General features: G+C 36.8%; 1 protein-coding gene across 1 annotated transcript; it reads right to left on the reverse strand.

Annotated features, from left to right (window-relative positions):
* Window positions 1-18,015: 18,015 nt before the first annotated feature.
* Window positions 18,016-19,081, reverse strand: LOC124077588 (small nuclear ribonucleoprotein-associated protein B-like). Its single transcript, XM_046422039.2, has one exon. It carries the CDS (start codon window positions 19,008-19,010, stop codon window positions 18,315-18,317), a length of 696 nt encoding a protein of 231 aa, XP_046277995.1. The 5' UTR covers window positions 19,011-19,081; the 3' UTR covers window positions 18,016-18,314.
* Window positions 19,082-21,070: the final 1,989 nt, after the last annotated feature.

The raw sequence follows: 21,070 nt of genomic DNA on the forward strand, positions 1-21,070 counted from the left end.
TTTATAGCTTGTTAAAAGTATTCATTCAGAAAGATGTTAATTTATTAAGCATTTTGTAAAACTTGAGAAAGGTTGTAATTTAAATATAAAAAAAGTTTTCCAGAAAGCCACTTCTCATTTTGTATTTTTGGCTGGAATCCTCTTTTAGCAAATATAGGGCTGAGCTGACTTCACAATGAGGTGATGATCCCTTGTTCCTGGATCACACAGGAATTTAGTGATTCATATTCCTCCGTTTCTTGAAGCACTGAACTCTGCCCAGTATCCTGGTGTATGCTGTGCCAGGCATCTGCCACTTAGGAGCCAGAGCCCTGTCACAACCTTATGAAGGGCAAGTTTTCCTAAGGTTCCTACTATATTCCTTTAGATTGTACTCTCTGTTAGATTTCATGAGATGGTATGTCTCAGGACCTCAAGAATAAGGATGCCTGTAAGAAATGTGTATTTAGACCCTTTGTTCATTTTTCAGTTAGATTATTTGTTTTCCTACTAGTGAGTTCAGTGCCTTATATATTTTGTACCTTAACCCCTTATCATATGCATGGTGTCCAAATATTTTCTCTCATTCAATAAACTGCCTCTTCACTCTGTGGACAGTTCCCTTTGTTGTGCAGAAACCTTTTAGTTTCATGTAATCCTATTTGTCTATATTCGCTTTTGTTGCTTGTGCTTTTAGGTTCATATATAGAAAACTCTTGTCCAGATCATTGTCATTGGACTTTTCCCTTGTGCTTTCTTCCTGTAGTTTTATGGCTTCAGGTCTTATATTCAAATCTTTAACCCATTTTGAGTTGACTCATTGTATGTGGTGTGAGATGAGGGTTAGACACAGAGAGTGGAAACAGATGTATTAAAAAATTCTCAATATTAGGGAAATGCAAATTAAAACCACAGTAAGCTCTCACCTTTCACCTGTTAGAATGGCTGTTATCAAAAAGACAAAAGATAAATGTTGGAGAGGATGTGATGAGAAAGAACCCTTGTACACTGTTGGTAGTAATACAAATTAGTGTAGTTATTATGGAAAACAGTATGGATGTTCCTCAGAAAATTAAAAATAGAACTACCATACGATCTAGCTGTTCTATTACTGGGTACAAATCCAAAGCAAATGAAATAATTATGTTCAAGAGATATCTGTTCTCTCATGTTTATTGTAGCATGATTTTCCTATAGCCAAGATAATGGATGAACCTAAGTATCTATCAATGAGTACAACATTAAAGAATATATACAATGAACTAGTATGCATATGTAAAAAAAAAGAAGGAAATCTTGTCATTTTTGATAACATGGATGAATCTTGAGGACATTGTGCCAAGTAAAATAAGCGGAGCACAAAGAGATAAATACCTCACGATATTGGTTTTATCATTATATGTGGAATGTAAAAAAGTTGAACTCATAGAAATGAAGAATAGAATGTAGTTGCCAGGGGTTGAGGAGATGTTGATCAAAGTGGGGGTGGGGGTGGGGTGGGGACCAGGGTTATAATTTCGAATAAAAAATAAAGGAAGACCTGTAAGTTCCATTTAACTTTGCCATTTTTGTTTTTATTTGAATTTGTCATATCCATTGCTAGAATTAATAGAAAACTGAAATGATTATAAGTAAATTTTTATTTTATTCCAAGACTGGGTCTCACTGAGTGGCCCAGGTTGTTCTCAAATTTGTGATTCTCCTGCCTTAGTCTCCCCAGTAGCTAGGATTACAGGTGTGTGCCACTGTGTCTGAATTTAAGAGAGTTATTTTTTTTTTTTAATTATGCTTTCTTTCTGGAAATGTGTGTGTGTGTGTGTGTGTGTGTGTATTTATATGGACTTCTTAGATCTATTCCAACAAATACCATCCTTTGTACTTTCATATATTTTTATCTTTCATGAGAAACACCAAAGTGAAATAGGTCATTTCTTTCCATGGTGGAGCTGATGGCTCACTGCAAGCTGTGACCAAATGATCTCTCTTTGAGGCCAGATGAGAAATATGAAAGTGGGCTTATTTTTCCTTATGTGTATTTTCAAGAATTCATTAATAATTCTCCTTTCATTTTGATGAGAGTTAACTTTTAGTACCATTTACTTTTTACAAAAGACAAAAGGGACTGAGAGAAGAGCTCTTCATCTTTTCATATGGACATAACTTTTCCTGTGGAATTACTAAAAATCTTAAAGGACAATTATGTGTTTAGAGAAAATGTGGGGACTAACTCAGAATCCTGTACTGAAAACTGCTCCAGTTACCTTTTTAAATTTTATGCTCTGAAGACAGAAAAATTTCAACTGTTGGAACTTTGTAAAAAGAGGTTGTGTTTTTTGTTTGATGCAGTTAATTCATTTTTTTTCTTTTCTAATAGAGAGAAACATAAACCTTTAAGATTTTCCTAAGAAATTTAAAGAGTGATGGGTAAGGTATCGTACACACAATTTCTAGCTATTATTAATACCTTCTCACTGTGTAAAATTCTTTAGGCATCAGTTCATATAATCTTCACAGCAATCATATGAGGTAAATACCACAATCACTGCCATTTTCTGAGGAAAGGAATGAATTTAAATTGCCAAATATCATAGTAATGGCAGATCCAAATTTTACACCAGGATAGTCTGATTACAAAGCTCCTGGCTTTAATGACATTTCTATTCAGCCTCCCAGACAAAACGAGCCTTATCTGGCAGCTTTGTCTCTGCTGGACATGAGAATCTCCCTTGAGCACATAGTTACCTAATGATAGCCCAGAAAGAAGCCCCGTGCTGTGTGCTTTTGTGCACAGGGACAAACTGCCCTTCAGGGAACATAAGATGCACCTTGTAGATCTCACCCCAGCCCCCTCCCTAGCACATAATTCTCACCCTTGCTTATCTGGGGACTAGAATTTCTTTGGGGAATGGGTATGCTGGTCATGAGTTAGCTGACTTTGAGTGCATTCATGTGTACCTTAGGCTATTCATTTCTTCTTGTCTTTAACTCCATGAGGGAAACCCAGGCAATTTTCCAAAATTTAATAGTTTGCATCCTCTGTATCCTCAATCACTGAACAATAAACAGTGTGCTTCCTACAGTTGATGGAATGATGGTTTTGAAAATCTTTTATTAAAAAAGGAAATAAACAAAATCAAAATACTATACAAATGTTACATTTTTTTTATTCTTCCATTAAGTGTTGGCCCCGAAGACAACAAGTTTGCCCTAGACCACCAAACATAGCCTATGAGAAATATTTCTTTTTTTTTTTAAAGAGAGATGAGAGACAGAGAGAGAGAGAGAGAGAGAGAGAGAGAGAGAGAGAGAGAGAGAGAGGAGAGAGAATTTTTTTAATATTTACTTTTTAGTTTTCGGCGGACACAACATTGTTGTTTGTATGTGGTGCTGAGGATTGAACCCCAGCCGCACGCATGCTAGGCGAGCGCGCTACCGCTTGAGCCACATCCACAGCCCAAAAAATATTTCTTAAAATGAGAAAATTTCATGGATACATGTTTTAGTCTTTGAATGGCTTAAAAACATGCATTGTGGGACAGTCCCAATGTATCCCTTGCTACTGTGTAATACTTCCTTGGTTGTCCTAAATATTTTAGATAAAGAATGATATTGTGCTGTCAAATAAAATAATAGAAATTTTGGAGTTTGCCAATGATGCCTAGAGAGGTGTGGATGGATGGTGGAAGAAGTGAATTTGGGATAAAATACTGGAGAAAGGTGAAACTCAGCAGAATTGCCTGGACTTCTGGGAGACAGGGTCAGGGGCATTTCCTTTAGCAGGGAATGACTGATAAATTTCTAGGAAGAGTCACCCTCCGCTATTCTTTCTAAATATTCTCAGTAAAACTGTGATAAATGAACTCAGCTTGTGTTGCTGGTGCTTTGAGGAAGGCAAGAGGGAGACAGCCTGGAATACAGACTGTGATCCACAGTAAAGCAAGCAGAAGCCCAAGGCTGAGCTTAGAGCAGCCCAGCAAGGGAGGAAAAGCAGGCTGAGGGTGGGCTCACCAGCAGGGAAGAAAGAGCCCATCCTCTTTAAGAGTGTTAGAAAAAGATGATCCACCAACAAGAGGAAAACATATTCTGTTATTGTGGAGTTTGAAGCTCCAGTCATTTTATTTGGACATTAAAGGGAAAAGGTCATCTATTTCTATGGGTATAAATATGACTTCATATTTATTTCAATTTCTTTATCATGTCTGCATGGCATTTTAGCTCTCTTCATCTGTAAGGACTCAAATGTAGCCCTTTAAACACAGATACTCCATCAACTATGTATCTATTACTATTTCTAGTGTCCACTACAAATATAACCTGTCAAGTGTCATGAGGAAATCTTTACTCCCTTATGCAAATATAGGTGATAGCTTCTGGTTCCCTTAAAAGTGACATCTTCCTCTTTCTGACTGTTGTCAGTTGTCTGCTCTGTGCATCTTCGCTCTTCACTGTCACGAGGACTGACTTTAGAAATAACCTCAGCTATTTGGGGCTGAAAATCATGAATGACCACCAGGCTGAGGAGAGCCTGAAAGCAGTTATTGACTTTGCTGCCTGCATTGAGTGGTACAACTCCCGCGATTCTATCTTCACAAATCACACTTCTGGCTCACACTGCTCACAGCAGCAAGCTGACAGGCTCAGGAGGAAGCATGGTCTTCTCCCCATTCTCTGTATTTTTGTATCTTTGTCTTTCTGAGGTATTACCTTCTCTGGGTTTATCTTAATTCCAATATTTTATTTAACATGTCTTTTTCCTACTACTTTTTATCTTAATGCCTGGTTTGCTTTTTTTCTTTAGCACTTATAATAAATAAGTTCACTGCTTTAAAGTTTATCACCCGTGTAGGTCAGGGACTTTATTCTTCTTGTTCACCACTATTTTCCCTGGAAATTTAACAGTGCCCAGTGCAAGGTAAATACTTATTAAATTCATGAATGAACAAAACACATTGTCTCCTTCAACTTCCTTAGTTTTTCTGATTTGTGATTCTATTCCTAAAATATGTGAGCTGTGGTTAGGTTTCTAAACTTCTCAAAATGAGATGAATTATTAAAATGAAATACTATTGGCACAACAATGAGTTATAAAACAAGATAGATCATGCAATAAATAGAGGAGAATTTCAAAATAAATATTAGGTATAGTTCTGTCTTCTTCTTCTTCTTCTTCTTCTTCTTCTTCTTCTTCTTCTTCTTCTTCTTTTTTAAAGAAAAGTTTTTTAACCAGAAAATAAAACCCCTGGAGTAGATAAAACTGCACTAGCAAATGTATTTTTCAAAACCTCACAGAGTGGCTTTGGAATTGATATTCTCAATAATTAATCTAAGGTTATTTAATAGGTCACTTGTTCCCAGTCCAGGAAGTTTTTTCTTATTTTCACTCTATTTTTCAAAACTCTGTTTTGACAAGATAAATTCAACATGAATTTACACGGTAACAAATATTCTGTTGTGCCTCTTTTCTTTATTTTTTGATCTTTCTTTTGACCAAGTAAGTTGGTCTTTCTTTCTTTCTTTAGACTAAATTACCCATTGCAGAAAGTTAAATGATTACATTTAAAACACACACTCTCTCTCTCCGTCTTAAAAGGTTCCTGAAACATAAGAAGTACAAACAAAAATGTGAAAGTAATTTTGAAAGACTTGATGGATTTTCATTTTTCGATTTAGCACATCAGTTTGGCTTACCATTTGGAATTTTGGTTCATATAAAAACTAGGTAGTCTTAAATATTAATGATGTAATATAAAGAGAATGCATTTTTAAAGTAAATCTCACGTTTTTAAGCCATCATGAATCATTCATCACCATAGAAAGCCATGAATTTATATTCCACATGGGAATTGTTGGAACATTTTTTAACACTGGACATGTATGAGCAGAGATAGTAGAAAAGGCAGATCTCATGTACTGGGTGGAATCTTATCTGCTGAAGGTCTCAGGAAGCATGGTCTTCTGTCCTGTGATAACACAATGACTATGCCATTGGCATGTCATCTCTTTTGCCTGACCCCAGACTTCAGGCACTGCTCATATTTGTCAGATATCTTTAAAACAAGTCAGCAATATCTAGAGTTAGTAATGTTTAATTCACTAAATTAGTTGCTAAATTACTAATTATTTGTTACTATAAAATCAGTGAGATTTATTTCGACAATAGAATATTTTTTTTTTCCTGAAAAACAACTAAAACCCTATTTTGATATGTATGTGAGTGGTCCTGTATAAATGTTCATTAGGTGTATTTATACTTGGAGTGATAAATGAGCAGAAGTAAATAAGAGTAGTCTTAGAAAATATTTCATTTTAATAGCTCAATTTGAATGCTTTTTGATAAATCATAATCATAAATTTATTGATTTGAACTAAAAGGCAATAATTTGAGAAAAATTAAATTTTCCTGTTTTGTAGAGGTGTCCAGAGCCCTTTCAACTACTTTTGTGAGCTAATGAACCATATTTTTCCTTAACCATTTTTAGAAGCTTCAAATAAACCTAGGTGATGAATTATTTCAAGTAGTACAAAGAGTTCTAAGAGCTGAGTGACTTTTTGATTGTGTCCTAATAAGAAAGTAGAAATAAAATTAATTTTCAGAGAGAATCTTCTGGTCCTTACTTTGAAATATGTAATTCCTCTGTCCTGATCAGGTGTTAAAACCCAACTAGGATTCTGTGATTTCCAATATGTTTAGGATTAGAGGATGATCTACTGTCCTGGATTTAGTACTGTAAGTCCTGGGTTAAAGGAAGTCTTTAAATGCCAGAATTATCTAGATGTTTCGTCATCCTAGCCTGGATTTAAAAATATTCAACACCATGCCTCATCTGCTATAGTTTTAGCCAGTTTATCTTATGGATGCCTTTCTGTCTCCTTCTTTCTTCTTCTCCTTGCTACCTTCTTTTTTCACCAACTCTCATATTCTTCTGGTAGTTTTTGGTCTATAAAATCCTCCAGTTGGCATCCTACTTCAGCTTTCTATTTCCAACAGTCACATTAAAACTCCACTCCTTATCATAGGACCCTGCTCTTTATAATAGGGCTACAAATTGACAAATTACACTATACTAACAATGATAATGCAATGGTAACCGTTTGTAGTTTTGGAAAAAAATAGCTTAGATCTAAGATATGCCAATTCAACTTTATAATTGAATGTTAGAGATAACAAATGGAGTAAACATGTGTTAGAATTTGAAAGCATAACAACTATCTTATATTTGATAAAGGAGCTAAAAGCATGCAATGGGGGGAGGATAGCATCTTCAACAAATGGTGCTGGGAAAACTGGAAATCCATATGCAACAAAATGAAACTGAATCCCCTCCTCTCGCCATTCACAAAAGTTAACTCAAAGTGGATCAAGGAGCTAGATATCAAATCAGAGACTCTGCGTCTGATAGAAGAAAAAGTTGGCTCCGATCTACATATTGTAGGGTCGGGCTCCAAATTCCTTAATAGGACACCCATAGCACAAAAGTTGATAACAAAAATCAACAAATGGGACTTACTTAAACTGAAAAGTTTTCTCTCAGCAAGAGAAACAATAAAAGAGGTAAATAGGGAGCCTACATCATGGGAACAAATTTTTACTCCTCACACTTCAGATAGAGCCCTAATATCCAGAGTATACAAAGAACTCAAAAAATTAAACAATAAGAAAACAAATAACCCAATCAACAAATGGGCCAAAGACCTGAACAGACACTTCTCAGAGGAGGACATACAATCAATCAACAAGTACATGAAAAAATGCTCACCATCTCTAGCAGTCAGAGAAATGCAAATCAAAACCACCCTAAGATACCATCTCACTCCAGTAAGATTGGCAGCCATTATGAAGTCAAACAACAACAAGTGCTGGAGAGGATGTGGGGAAAAGGGTACTCTTGTACATTGCTCGTGGGACTGCAAACTGGTGCGACCAATCTGGAAAACAGTATGGAGACTCCTGGGAAAGCTGGGAATGGAACCACCATTTGACCCAGCTATTGCCCTTCTTGGACTTTTCCCTGAAGACCTTAAAAGAGCGAACTACAGGGATACTGCTACATCGATGTTCATAGCAGCACAATTCACAATTGCTAGACTGTGGAACCAACCCAGATGCCCTTCAATAGATGAATGGATAAAAAAAATGTGGCATTTATACACCATGGAGTATTACGCAGCACTAAAAAATGACAAAATCATAGAATTTGCAGGGAAATGGATGGCACTAGAGCAGATTATGCTTAGTGAAGCTAGACAATCCCTAAAAAACAAATACCAAATGTCTTCTTTGATATAATGAGAGCAACTAAGAACAGAGCAGGGAGGAAGAGCAGGAAGAAATGATTAACATTAAACAGATACATGAGGTGGGATGGAAAGGGAGAGAAAAGGGAAATTGCATGGTAATGGAGGGAGACCCTCATTGTTATACAAAATTACATATAAGAGGTTGTGAGGGGAATGGGAAAATAAACAAGGAGAGATATGAATTACAGTGGATGGGGTAGAGAGAGAAGATGGGAGGGGAGGGAGGGGGGATGGTAGAGGATAGGAAAGGTAGCAGAATACAACAGTTACTAATAGGGCATTATGTAAAAATGTGGATGTGTAACCAATGTGATTCTGCAATCTGTATTTGGGGTAAAATTGGGAGTTCATAACCAACTTGAATCTAATGTATGAAATATGATATGTCAAGAGCTTTATAATGTTTTGAACAACCAATAAAAAAAATTTAAAAAAAAAAGAATTTGAAAGCATAACATAAAAGGCCCAATATGGCAGCTATTTTTAACTTAAGTAAATATATATACAGGCATAAAGTAATGAAAGAGTACTTCTACAGAAATTGAAGATATTTACAAAGTGGAATGTGAACTCTCTTGATTGCATGACTATAGAAAAATTAAAGATTGATTTTACATCATGTTCACTAATTTCCTTAATTACCTGGGGTTAAGCTTTTTCATTATGATTTATATGTGGATCTTGAGTAGAATGCATTGTAATGGTTGTAAAATTTGAATTAATGGACAAGTTATGGTTTGAGTATGGAATGTCTGTCAAAAGATCATGTGTTGAAAGCATTGTCCCTAGTGCAGCAAGGTTTAGAGGTAGTGTTTTCAGGCAATAATCCGGGCTCTGACCTTATCAGTAGATTAATCCAGCAAGTGGATTAATCCATCAATAGCTGATTGGACAACTGATGGGTGGGACCTAGTTGGAAGAATTAGATAATTGTGGGTATGACCTGAAAGGATTTATCTAGACCTTGACCCACCCCTGAACCCTGCTCAACTAGCTGCCATGAGCTAAGCAGTTTTCTTCTGACATGCTCTTCTGCTGTGATATTCTGCCTTGCCTCAGGCCCAAAGTGATGGTGTGGAGACCATGGACTGAGACCTCTAAAACTATATGCCAAAATAAACTTTTCTTCCTCTAAATTGTTCTTGACATATATTTTGGTCACAGCGACACAAAGCTGATACAGTACCTATATCTCCTTTTCTCATTTTCATGTGTTAGGAAAAGATTTGGGCATAAACTTTGTCCCCCAGAGGATTCAGATGTGGTTTGGTCATATACAAAAGACTTAAGAAAGTGTAGGGAGAGTTTTTCTGTATACAATTCAGGTCCCAGAACAGCAGTCAGTGTGAAAGAATTGGCTTGTGTAATTTTCTTTCTCTATTTTCTTCCTGCCTTACCCACATCAGACTTGTGTCTAGGGAGTCAGCAACTAAATCATTAAAACTCTGGGGTTTGGGGGTTCAAGGCAGCATTTACAGGTAACCAATATTGGGTTTATAATAAAATGTGGTCTAGAGATTGGGTCTAGTGAAACCAAACCTTTGATCAAGGGACCCACAAAGCCAATATCTAGAACAGGAGACACATCAGCCATAGCATAAATAAATTAGAAAAAAATATTATTTTTGCCACTTTTGCTATCTCTAAAGGAGATATTCTTGGCTATATTGTCGTCTTTATCAGTTTTGCTATAGTCACCTGAGATAGAAGCATAGCTGAAAATTTTTATTTTATAACTATGTATGGGGACATTTTTAACCTCCTTAGACATCTGGTCTGTGAAAGCATAGGTGATATGTGTTCAAATAAACATAAATACATAAAATATACATGCATGAATATTTATACACATACATTTAATCTGCCTGGTCTTCTGTCTTCTAATGGGTTGTGGGGGGCTTTAGCCTAGTTTTTTTGGCATAGAAATCATTGTTGGCAACATAGTACTGTCCAGAGAGTGTCAATAAGGTTGAGAAATAATGCTGTGCTTAAAATATAGAAAGTGCATCATGTGTGAAATATAAGCAAACAAAAATCGTCAAACATCAAAACCTCCAAGAGGTTTATCCTTCACACACTGTTGAGTTTTGTTAACTGTACTTTCATTCTTCAATTTAATTAGGTATTTAATCACTTTTAAATTCTTAGATTATTAATATAGAAAAATTCTTCCTGAGAAAAATAAATAGAGTGACAAGTACAGAATCAAAATATAATCCTCAAATGAATCAACCTTCTAACCCAATTTAAATTTTAACAGATGTAGAGAAGGTACCCCTTTTTAAAGCATATCCAGTTGAACCTAGAAATTAGATAGTCTACATTAATGCAAAAATTAATAGTAATATTTTACCTCTGACAATTCTTAAAAGAAAAACTATATGGGTGGATATATTAGAGGTATGTCTCGTAATAACATGCAAATCCTATCAAATATAAAGTCTTTATCATATTCAAAACCACATGCAACTGTCTTTCATCTGTTCCTTTGAAGGAGGATTTCACTGTTATAGGGTGAGACAAGATTATAACAGTCTTTTAGGAACTAACTCTGCTCCACCTTCATGAGGCATTCGGCTTATGACCTAGTACTTTGTTCTCTTTGAAGTATTTTACACATTGATTTTGTATTGATTTTCCCCCCTCCCCCCTCCCAAGATTGCTCTTAGATAGATATGTTGAATTTGTGAGTCAGAAATTTCAAGGGTCACTCCTTCAGGCTATCCCCCCATAAGCACAAAGGGCAGAACATAAGGAAACATTGTGTTCATCATGTGGATCACATTGTAAGCAAGTCCCATCCAATTCAAAGCTAATGGCCTTTGAACTTTGCCATACTATCTTGTTTTGTTCTTTGTCACCATCCACATATCCATCTTCCCTCATTCAACTTCACCCACAGCTCCCCCTTTACGAAAGATAGCAATAGAGGAACGAACAGAGAAGAGGTAACATGAAGATACACCTGGAATAAATGCAGGCAGGGAAGGGTACACGGAGATTGTAGATGCTCATATAGCCCAGATTAAGATTTCTTGAGCTACTTGACACATCACCCTCCTGTTACAGTGAAACCAAAGATCATGTTACTGTTTTATTGCATTTTGAGCAAATGATCCCTTCATCCAGTTGCTACTGTTTTAAAATACACTCCGTAGTGTCAATGTTTTCCACTGCCATCAGCAGATAGAAGACAAAATTGCAGGAATAATTTCTTATTACAGACACCAATCTGTGTTGGTTTTCTTCCAGGCATGTTGTCTATAAAATTTCTATAAAATTGATCTCTAATTATAAATGTAGTAAAAGATTATTTCTCTTTTCCCCACATCCTCGCCAGCACTTGTTGTTGTTTGACTTCATAATGGCTGCCAATCTAACAGGAGTGAGATGGTATCTTAGGGTGGTTTTGATTTGCATTTCTCTGACTGCTAGAGATGGTGAGCATTTTTTCATGTACTTGTTGATTGATTGTATGTCCTCCTCTGAGAAGTGTCTGTTCAGGTCCTTGGCCCATTTGTTGATTGGGTTGTTTGTTCTCTTATTGTCTAATTTTTGGAGTTCTTTGTATACTCTGGATATTAGGGCTCTATCTGAAGTGTGAGGAGTAAAGATTTGTTCCCAGGATGTAGGCTCTCTATTTACCTCTCTTATTGTATCTTTTGCTGAGAAAAAACTTTTTAGTTTGAGTAAGTCCCATTTGTTGATTCTAGTTATTAACTTTTGTGCTATGGGTGTCCTATTGAGGAATTTGGAGCCCGACCCCACTGAATGTAGATCGTAGCCAACTTTTTCTTCTATCAGACGGCGTGTCTCTGATTTGATATCAAGCTCCTTGATCCATTTTGAATTCACTTTTGTGCATGGCGAGAGAAAGGGATTCAGTTTCATTTTGTTGCATATGGATTTCCAGTTTTCCCAGCACCATTTGTTGAAGATGCTATCCTTCCTCCATTGCATGCTTTTAGCCCCTTTATCAAATATAAGGTAGTTGTAGTTTTGTGGATTGGTTTCTGTGTCCTCTATTCTGTACCATTGGTCCACCCGCCTGTTTTGGTACCAGTACCATGCTGTTTTTGTTACTATTGCTCTGTAGTATAGTTTGAAGTCTGGTATCGCTATACCGCCTGATTCACAATTCCTGCTTAGCATTGTTTTTGCTATTCTGGGTCTTTTGTTTTTCCATATGAATTTCATGATTGCTTTCTCTATTTCTACAAGAAATTCCATTGGGATTTTGATTGGCATTGCATTAAACCTATAGAGAACTTTTGGTAATATCGCCATTTTGATGATGTTAGTTCTGCCTATCCATGAACAGGGTATATTTTTCCATCTTCTAAGATCTTCTTCTATTTCTCTCTTTAGGGTTCTGTAGTTTTTATTGTATAAGTCTTTCACCTCTTTTGTTAGGTTGATTCCCAAGTATTTTATTTTTTTTGAAGATATTTTGAATGGAGTGGTTGTCCTCATTTCCATTTCAGAGGATTTGTCGCTGATATACAGGAATGCCTTTGATTTATGCGTGTTGATTTTATATCCTGCCACTTTGCTGAATTCATTTATTAGCTCTAATAGTTTCTTTGTAGAGCCTTTTGGGTCTGCTAGGTATAGAATCATGTCATCTGCAAATAGTGATAATTTCAGTTCTTCTTTTCCTATTTTTATGCCTTTAATTTCTTTCGTCTGTCTAATTGCTCTGGCCAGTGTTTCGAGAACTATGTTGAACAGAAGGGTACATTTGTACATTGCTGGTGGAACTGCAAATTGGTGCAGCCAATTTGGAAAGCAGTATGGAGATTTCTTGGAAAGCTGGGAATGGAGCCACCATTTGACCCAGCTATTCCCCTTCTCGGTCTATTCCCTAAAGACCTAAAAAGAGCATGCTACAGGGACACTGCTACATCGATGTTCATAGCAGCACAATTCACAATAGCTAGACTGTGGAACCAACCTAGATGCCCTTCAATGGATGAATGGATAAAAAAAATGTGGCGTTTATACACAATGGAGTATTACTCTGCATTAAAAAATGACAAAATCATAGAATTTACAGGGAAATGGATGGCATTAGAGCAGATTATGCTAAGTGAAGCTAGCCAATCCCTAAAAAACAAATGCCAAATGTCTTCTTTGATATAAGGAGAGTAACTAAGAACAGAGTAGGGTCGAAGAGCATGAGAAGAAGATTAACATTAAACAGGGATGAGAGGTGGGAGGGAAAGGGAGAGAGAAGGGAAAATGCATGGAAATGGAAGGAGACCCTCAGAGTTATACAAAAGTACATACAAGAGGAAGTGAGGGGAAGGGGAAAAATAATATAAGGGGGACAAACGAATCTCAGTAGAGGGAGCAGAGAGAGAAGAGGGGAGGGGAGGGGAGGGGAAGGGAGGGGAGGGGAGGGGAGGGGGGATAGTAGAGGATAGGAAAGGCAGCAGAATACAACAGACACTAGTATGGCAATATGTAAATCAATGGATGTGTAACTGATGTGATTCTGCAATCTGTATATGGGGTAAAAATGGGAGGTCATAACCCACTTGAATCAAATTGTGAAATATGATATATCAAGAACTATGTAATGTTTTGAACAGCCAACAATAAAAAATTAAAAAAAAAAAAAGAAAAAAAAAAGATTATTTCTCTATACATCTTTGAAGGGAATTATCCAAGACAATTCATCTCATTCAATGTGATCTAGCCTAAGGGTATCTCAGGTTTGAAAAGGTAGAAGTGATTTTTGCAAATCAGGAAAACTGTGATAATGTACTGTGAAGCTCCAGGTGCTTCATGATTTGAAAAACAAACGAGGTCAAATGTTAACTACTGAGTTTAAATACAGGAGGAGTATTTTACATGTTAGGTTTGAACAACAAAATAACAAGTCATAACTTCTAAACTGAGATAAACTTTTAGTGTGAGAAAAGCCTGGGATTCCTGCAGAATTTATTTGCAATCTTTTACCTGATTCTAATTCAAACTTTGTGTTCAGAAATGTATTGAACATATCAGTTAAATATTTTCCTCTGTGTTTGCATACAAGTCATGAGGTGTTCTTTCCCCCTTTAAGAGTTTATAACAGTTATTACAAACAAGAGATCCTACATTGCCCCATAAACTTGGCAGGTGTAACTGCCTGTTCCTTTCTTCTTCTTCTTTTTTAATCTCACCTCCACTATATAGAGCACTCTTCTAGTATGTACATGTTTGTGGCCCAGAGAGAAGGCAGGAAGGAGAGAGAAGGTGACATATTTGCTTTAAATCTTGCATTAATTTAAGTCTATCAATTTCATCAAGGCTGAAGAAAATGAATCATTTCAAAGTTCCCAATAAACAAAATAGATATGCTGCATCATTACCAAAATTATGACTGCATTGCTTAAATATTAAATCTAATTCAGAATAGAATTTGCAAAGTGATATGAATTTTTAATTGAAATTTATTTTAATTGATACGTTAAAAACAAAGATTGCTCATATTCCTGGGGTAAACATGGGATGTTTCATCAGATTAAATACATTTCCTCAAATACTCTTTACTTCTGAATGGTGAAAACTTTTAAAATCCTTTCTTCTCACTTTCTGGACTGTACAGTACATTATTATTACCTGCAACCACATAACCGTATGATAGCACAGCAGAACTTCTTGCTTTTATTTAACTGTGAGTACCCATTGGAAAATACTTACTAACCTTTCATTGATAATTAGCATTAGATAAACATCGATTGCTGTGGACATGGATCTATGTGGGAGGCTGAACAATCAAGAGTGAGTGATAAAAACTGGGTAACTTCCCACGCTTTTCTGTCCTTCATTTCCTATCTCACTACTCTCTTCCACCCACTCTATATCTCTGAGATTGTACTCCCTAATAAAATATAGCATATGCTACCACTGCCTTTGCTTTATAGGGACCCAAATTAAGATAATGATAATGAAATTTATTTTGTACTTTGCACTTTGGTCCATAGCCAAAGAAAATTAAAATAAGCATAGCAAAATGTAACATGGTATACTTGCTGTGATAATTAAACTCTTTCCATTCATAGTGAAAAGTTTCTTATCTGGGTCATGTTAAAACTGAATATGTCTTCCCACATACATGGAGACATTTATAATATTTGCCTGGCTCCATGCCCATCCTTGATTGCAACAAGAAATAAAAACACCTTAGAGAGAAACAAAAGATATCACAAAACATTTTGAAAGAGAAAAAAGAGAATTGAGAAATCATATTCTCATAAAAACCCAGTGTCACTAAAAATATCAAATATGTTTACAAAACCTCTAAAATTATAAATTCATTTGCATATAAATCAACCTTTTTAGTTCAGAAGTGAGAAATTCTGGTGTAGAATAGTAACCCCTAACTCCAGAGTGCTGCTCTGGGGTCTTGGAACACAGAGATCCAAGAGATATTTCAGAAACATACATGCAGAGATATTTCAGAAATTTGCTAAATATGGAACATTGCATGTTCTCTGTCAAGAGATTTCTAGTAAGGAGACAGAGAAACAAGGCAAGAAAAATAATTCTAAGCTGGAGGATTGGTTTAGCCAGGCATCCCAAAGAAATCAGTTGCTCCATTGACTTATGGTTGGTCTTCTGCAAGAGCCGTCCCTGAGTTCACATTGGATTTCTCAGCAACCAGTGGTTAGAATTTAGAGACATTAACTGTGTCTTTATACTAGGGTTTCCCTTTTGGGCAAAACAATATACATTTTTGTTGGCATCTTAAGATTAGAGTTAGAGAATTTAACACCCAAGGTTTATAAAACAGTTCTTGTGACTCTTTGCTACTAGAAGTGCATTTAAATTGTGCTAAGAGTTTAATAAGGTTTGTTATTATAGTGATGTTCTGAGTTTTCCAAATTAAAAAAAAAAATGTTTGACGGTTCTGAATTCTAGAGATTCAAGGTAAACTCAAATAAAAAATTTCAAATAGCCTCTTCCTTGATGTGGTCAACAGAGATACTTTGAGTAATATTCTCTCAGGGAAGTGGGATAGAGGAGCCATCTGATAAAGTGATGAGAAATAATAACTCCCTAAGGCAGATGCCAATGTATGTTGGACATGGTGACTCTGCAGTTCTGTTGCTTTTGTGGATAGATGTTGACTACCAGGAAATTTAAACAATGATTCCTTATTCTCTTCATATTTGTGAAGAGAATTGTCAGTTTTATCAGATGAGAGACAAGGATGAATATGTTGAGATATATTGATATCAAGGGACAGGGTTAATAGAGAATGCTAAAAATTTAAACAGAAGTATGAACTTTAGTGTCTTACAAACTATGTAAGCCATTTTAGGTCTTCTTATCAGTATTACAAAGATAAAAGGCTATTTCTCAAGTCAGATCAATATTGTATCAAGAAGTTATTTGGTAATGCTTAGCTGCCTTCAAAGGGTATTGAAAAGAATAACTAAAATGATGGCTGTGAGCCAGTTTTATAAAAATAAGGGTAGTGTACTAATGTCAGTGATTGTTACTTGCTGTTACAGTAGCTGTTCTGATTTTATCCTCATCTCAGGGGGAAGTTTTAGAATATGAATTACAATTATTCTTAGTAGACTAACCAAAACTTGGGTTAGTGGAATCCCTTTTCAATCACATTCTACTCAGTCTTGCTATTAAATACTTCGTAAATTGAGTTGAGAGTATGCTAATTGGATTTGTGGACAATCCACAGCCAGGAATAAATTCTTTAGGAGAGGATTAAAATATAATAGGATTCTGATAAACTTTAAGAAATAAGCCAACTGTCCACCAAATGAGATTTTCTGAAGGTGTTCACAAAAGCCCAAAGCATTAAATAAAATGCCTAAAATAACAAGATTCATTCATCTTTCAGCAGTATTATTTATAGACACATTAAATTTTTATTCTTCAATCTTTCCTTTTATGCTAAATTCAGATTTTCTTCTCTTCTGCTGTTCCTCTTTGTTTTCTGCACGTCTCTGGGTATTTCTCCTATACCATTTTCCCCCCATTGTTACTCTTTGAGTTAAAATTTGATTCTGCATAGATTGGATTATTTGCAGTGAAAGACGGAGTTTGTTATTTCAAAGAAAACTTTGAAATTAAGGGAATATCTTATGGAAAATTGCATGAAAACTTTCCATGAATTACATGGTCAGGAGAGTCCTTGACCACGTGACTTAGCACAGAGGGACAGACAAAAAACATCTAGCCATTTTCTTCATGAGCATCTTTAACATCACTAATTACTAATTACTAATGTCTATTGTAACTATTACTAATGTCACTTCTTGAATCATATCAGACTTTTTCTAAGTTCAAGATCACTATGTTTAAATTGCTCAAAATACAGAAGTTTTTGAATCAGTATAAGATGCAGCTACTGAATATTCAGTCACAATCCTTGGTTGCCAATTCTTATAATATTAAAATTGAGTTGGCTTTTATTTATTTATTTATTTATTTATGTGTTTACTTTTGATCTTACAATTTATTTATTTATTTTTAACAGCATATGAATATTTATTTCAACAAGCTGAAGTTTTTTGAGTTTTGATGAGACAAAATGTTTCATATGGTCCAATTTTGCAAATCTCTTATTATGGGACTATTATATATCAGATGCAATGGTGTAGTAAAGTATTTTACAGGGAAGCAACTAAGATTAGGGCTAATTTTTCCAAGGCAACCCTTTTGACTCTAATTATTAAGCACCCAATATATCAAAGGATGCTTACAAATGGATACATCAGGTGCATTTACAATATTCTCTTGAGAGTTTATTATAAACCAGTCTCATAGGCCACAAGGAAAATAAAAGGACTATGTACAGCCTTACAGGAAACAGGCAAGGAGCTGAGGAGGACCAAGATGAGTCTAGGGCCTTGGTGGGCGCATTCCCGGGGGAGGGGACCCTGTAAGGGAAACCAGACAAAATCCGGTGAGACTCCGGGAGCAACAGCATAACAAACAAACAGGTCTGTGGTAACGTGGCCCTGGGGAATCGGGCCCACGCCTCTGTGGAGCTACTTCCATAACTCTGTGGCCAAGGGTCAAAGAAGGCCGCGCATCCCTGGGGGAGGGGGCCGCATTCCTGGAGGGGGCATGCCCATCGGGGTCCCTCGTCCAGGGGGAATCCCCATTGGGGGACCCATAGGAGGCCTCATACCAGGAGGTGGGCCCATCATGCCTGGAGGGGGTGCCCCTCGGCCCATAGGTGGTGGAGGACCCCCATGGCCTGGTGGGTACTGGGTTGGAGCTCCTGCAATACTGGCAGTGGCAGCAGCAGTAGCTGCTGCAACAGTGCCTCTTCCTTGAGGGGTCATCACCTGTTGGGATGGCCCACCAACCCCACGGACTGGTCCAGCAAGACCTGCAGGAGCCTGGGGCATAGGAACACCAGCTGGGATTCCTCTGCCAGCAGCCCTGCCAATTCCTGGGCCCCCAGCAGCTCCAGCAAGTGGCCCTCGAGCAATGCCAGTATCTTTGGGAGGGGGTCCTTCTGCTATCATCGAGACCAGGTTCTCCCCTCGAAGCAGCACCAGACCAAGGACTCGCTTCTCTTCCCTTTCTGCTTGTTTGGAGTTCTTTGGCTTGATCTTTCTGAACTCATCACAATCACAGAGGATCAAATTCATATGCTTGTCGAAAGCCTTGAAGGTGCCAATGAAGATCCAGCCATCTTGCAGGATGCATCTCATCCTGTAGTCGATGTGCTGCAGCATCTTGCTGCTCTTGCCCACAGTCATGGTGGCGGTTCTGATGGCTCCGATTCCCGCTGGATTTGCCTCCGCAGAGGCCTAGAGACCCGCCAACAACCGGATTCTGATCTTACAATTTAAACACTTTTAGTTATTGCTTTTAATGGTGGTCTTTAAGGGGCTTTTGATAATGTATTTAACACTTGCAAGAGTGAGGCCATACCCTCAGAAATAATCACAAAGTCTGTGTTCAATCTCTGCCTCCTTTGTCATTAAATTTGACAGGTGACACCTATAATTATCTAAAAGTAGTATTGATTGATGTTTTTTGTATTCCCTAAAGAGAATTTTGTTGTTAAAATAACATAAATATGTGTAATAGACATAACACATATTTATGTGTTATTTATGTTGGATAACATAAATATGGATAACATAAATATGGATAACATATTTATGTTATCCATCAAGCAGATTTCACTTTAAGAAAGGTCTTGGTTCCTCACCTGCTGGGATAATGAAATGAAATATCTACTTCTTGGACATTTTTAGATCTAAACCTCTGTGATTGAAGAGAAATTGGGTTTCTCTGAGGAAAGACCTGGTAGCCCACCTAAAGCAATTGGTTGTAATAGTGATTCTCTCAGTCCTTCTGAAGTACCCATGGCCATTTATTCCACACTATAGAAAGCAGAATTTTTAAACTAAGGAATGTTGGAATCAATACTCAGATCAATGGTGATACCTGGAGACCTGAAGAGTCAGCGTAGTCCCTTTGCTAGTGTAGAGGAATGTGATGGGTATCTAACAAATGATGTTGTATCTAAAGCCAGACTCTCTGTGGGTCTACATGGTCTGTTAACTTATCCAGGGGTAATTTGTCTGTCCCTCCAATATATAACTGGGCTAGACATACTTGGGATTTGGTATAGTTCCTACATTGTACCTAACTTGCTTCATAATAGATATAGTTCTTTGTCTATAGACTAATAGCTGTTACAGAGGGAAGACTAGACAAATCCCCTAAAAGTAGTCCCCTATTCTGCCAAAATAGTGAAATAAATTTGTACCACCCTTAACATATAAAGGATGATTCACATCATAATTCCATTTAACTCAATCATCTGGCTTCTACAGAAATTGGAAAGATCCCAAAGTTCCCAAGTTTAGCCTTCATGTTTCATCTTGTATTTTTGCTAAGGTACCTGGTATATGGCCTCAATTTGGTGAAGGAGTTTTTCCTTTGCCCTATTGGAAGAGAAAATTAGAAACAGCTTCCATTCACATGTAGCATACAGAAGTATACATTTACCATTTTTCCTTAGGGCTGTTAATTAGCCCTCCCAGAGCCATAACAGAATTTGTTACCATCTAATCGGTCTGATACCCATAGACTCACATTGAGCCAATGTGTCACACTACACACTAGTCAAGCTAGATATATGAGAAGCAGGTAGCATGTTAGAGACTTTGTTTGGGCATGTGGGCTTCAGAGGGTGGGAGACAAGTCTCATATATATTCAGAATTCTTTTGATGTCACTAAAATATTAAATGGCCAATAATTGAACCAAGATGGGCATGCCAAGAAAAATAAAACTGTATATTATTGTACCTTTCACCATGAAGAAAATGCAATGCCAGATAAGCTACTTTGGGTCTTGGAAGCCACAAATCCACACCTGGGGATACTGATCTGGCCCATGTATTACTGAAGAGAAGAACTGCCAACTAAGAGTGGGGCCCAGGGCAAGAAAGAGCTCTGTATCATGTCCAGTTTTGGATATAAGCAGTCTTGCTCTTTGGGCATATAAACCAGCAGACTCAATAATACTAGAGACTTCCGTGGTAGAAAAAAGATGCTATGTGTAACATAAAACAAGTTCCAGTTCCAGTGAAAAAAATCATAATACATGTTCCCAGAAGTCTGGAGTATAGCCAAGCCACCTGCAGTGGGGAACTATATACCTTTTGAAAAACAAACTTGTCATGTATTACTGGGCCCCAGTACAAAAATGAGAAGCTGACCATGGTCCATCAAGTGCCCACATGTCTGGAACTGTATCAGATGGGCCCAGAAAAAAATCTATCAAAGTATGGAATTGGTATA

This window comes from Marmota monax, unplaced genomic scaffold (genome assembly GCF_021218885.2).
Source record: "Marmota monax isolate L192 unplaced genomic scaffold, Marmota_monax_Labrador192_F-V1.1 WCK01_AAM20220418_F8-fsc00396, whole genome shotgun sequence".
Lineage (NCBI taxonomy): Eukaryota > Metazoa > Chordata > Mammalia > Rodentia > Sciuridae > Marmota > Marmota monax.

What these genes read in the sequence shown, in the direction of transcription:
- LOC124077588 (XM_046422039.2), bottom strand. Translation starts at nt 19,010, where the DNA reads ATGACTGTGGGCAAGAGCAGCAAGATGCTGCAGCACATCGACTACAGG.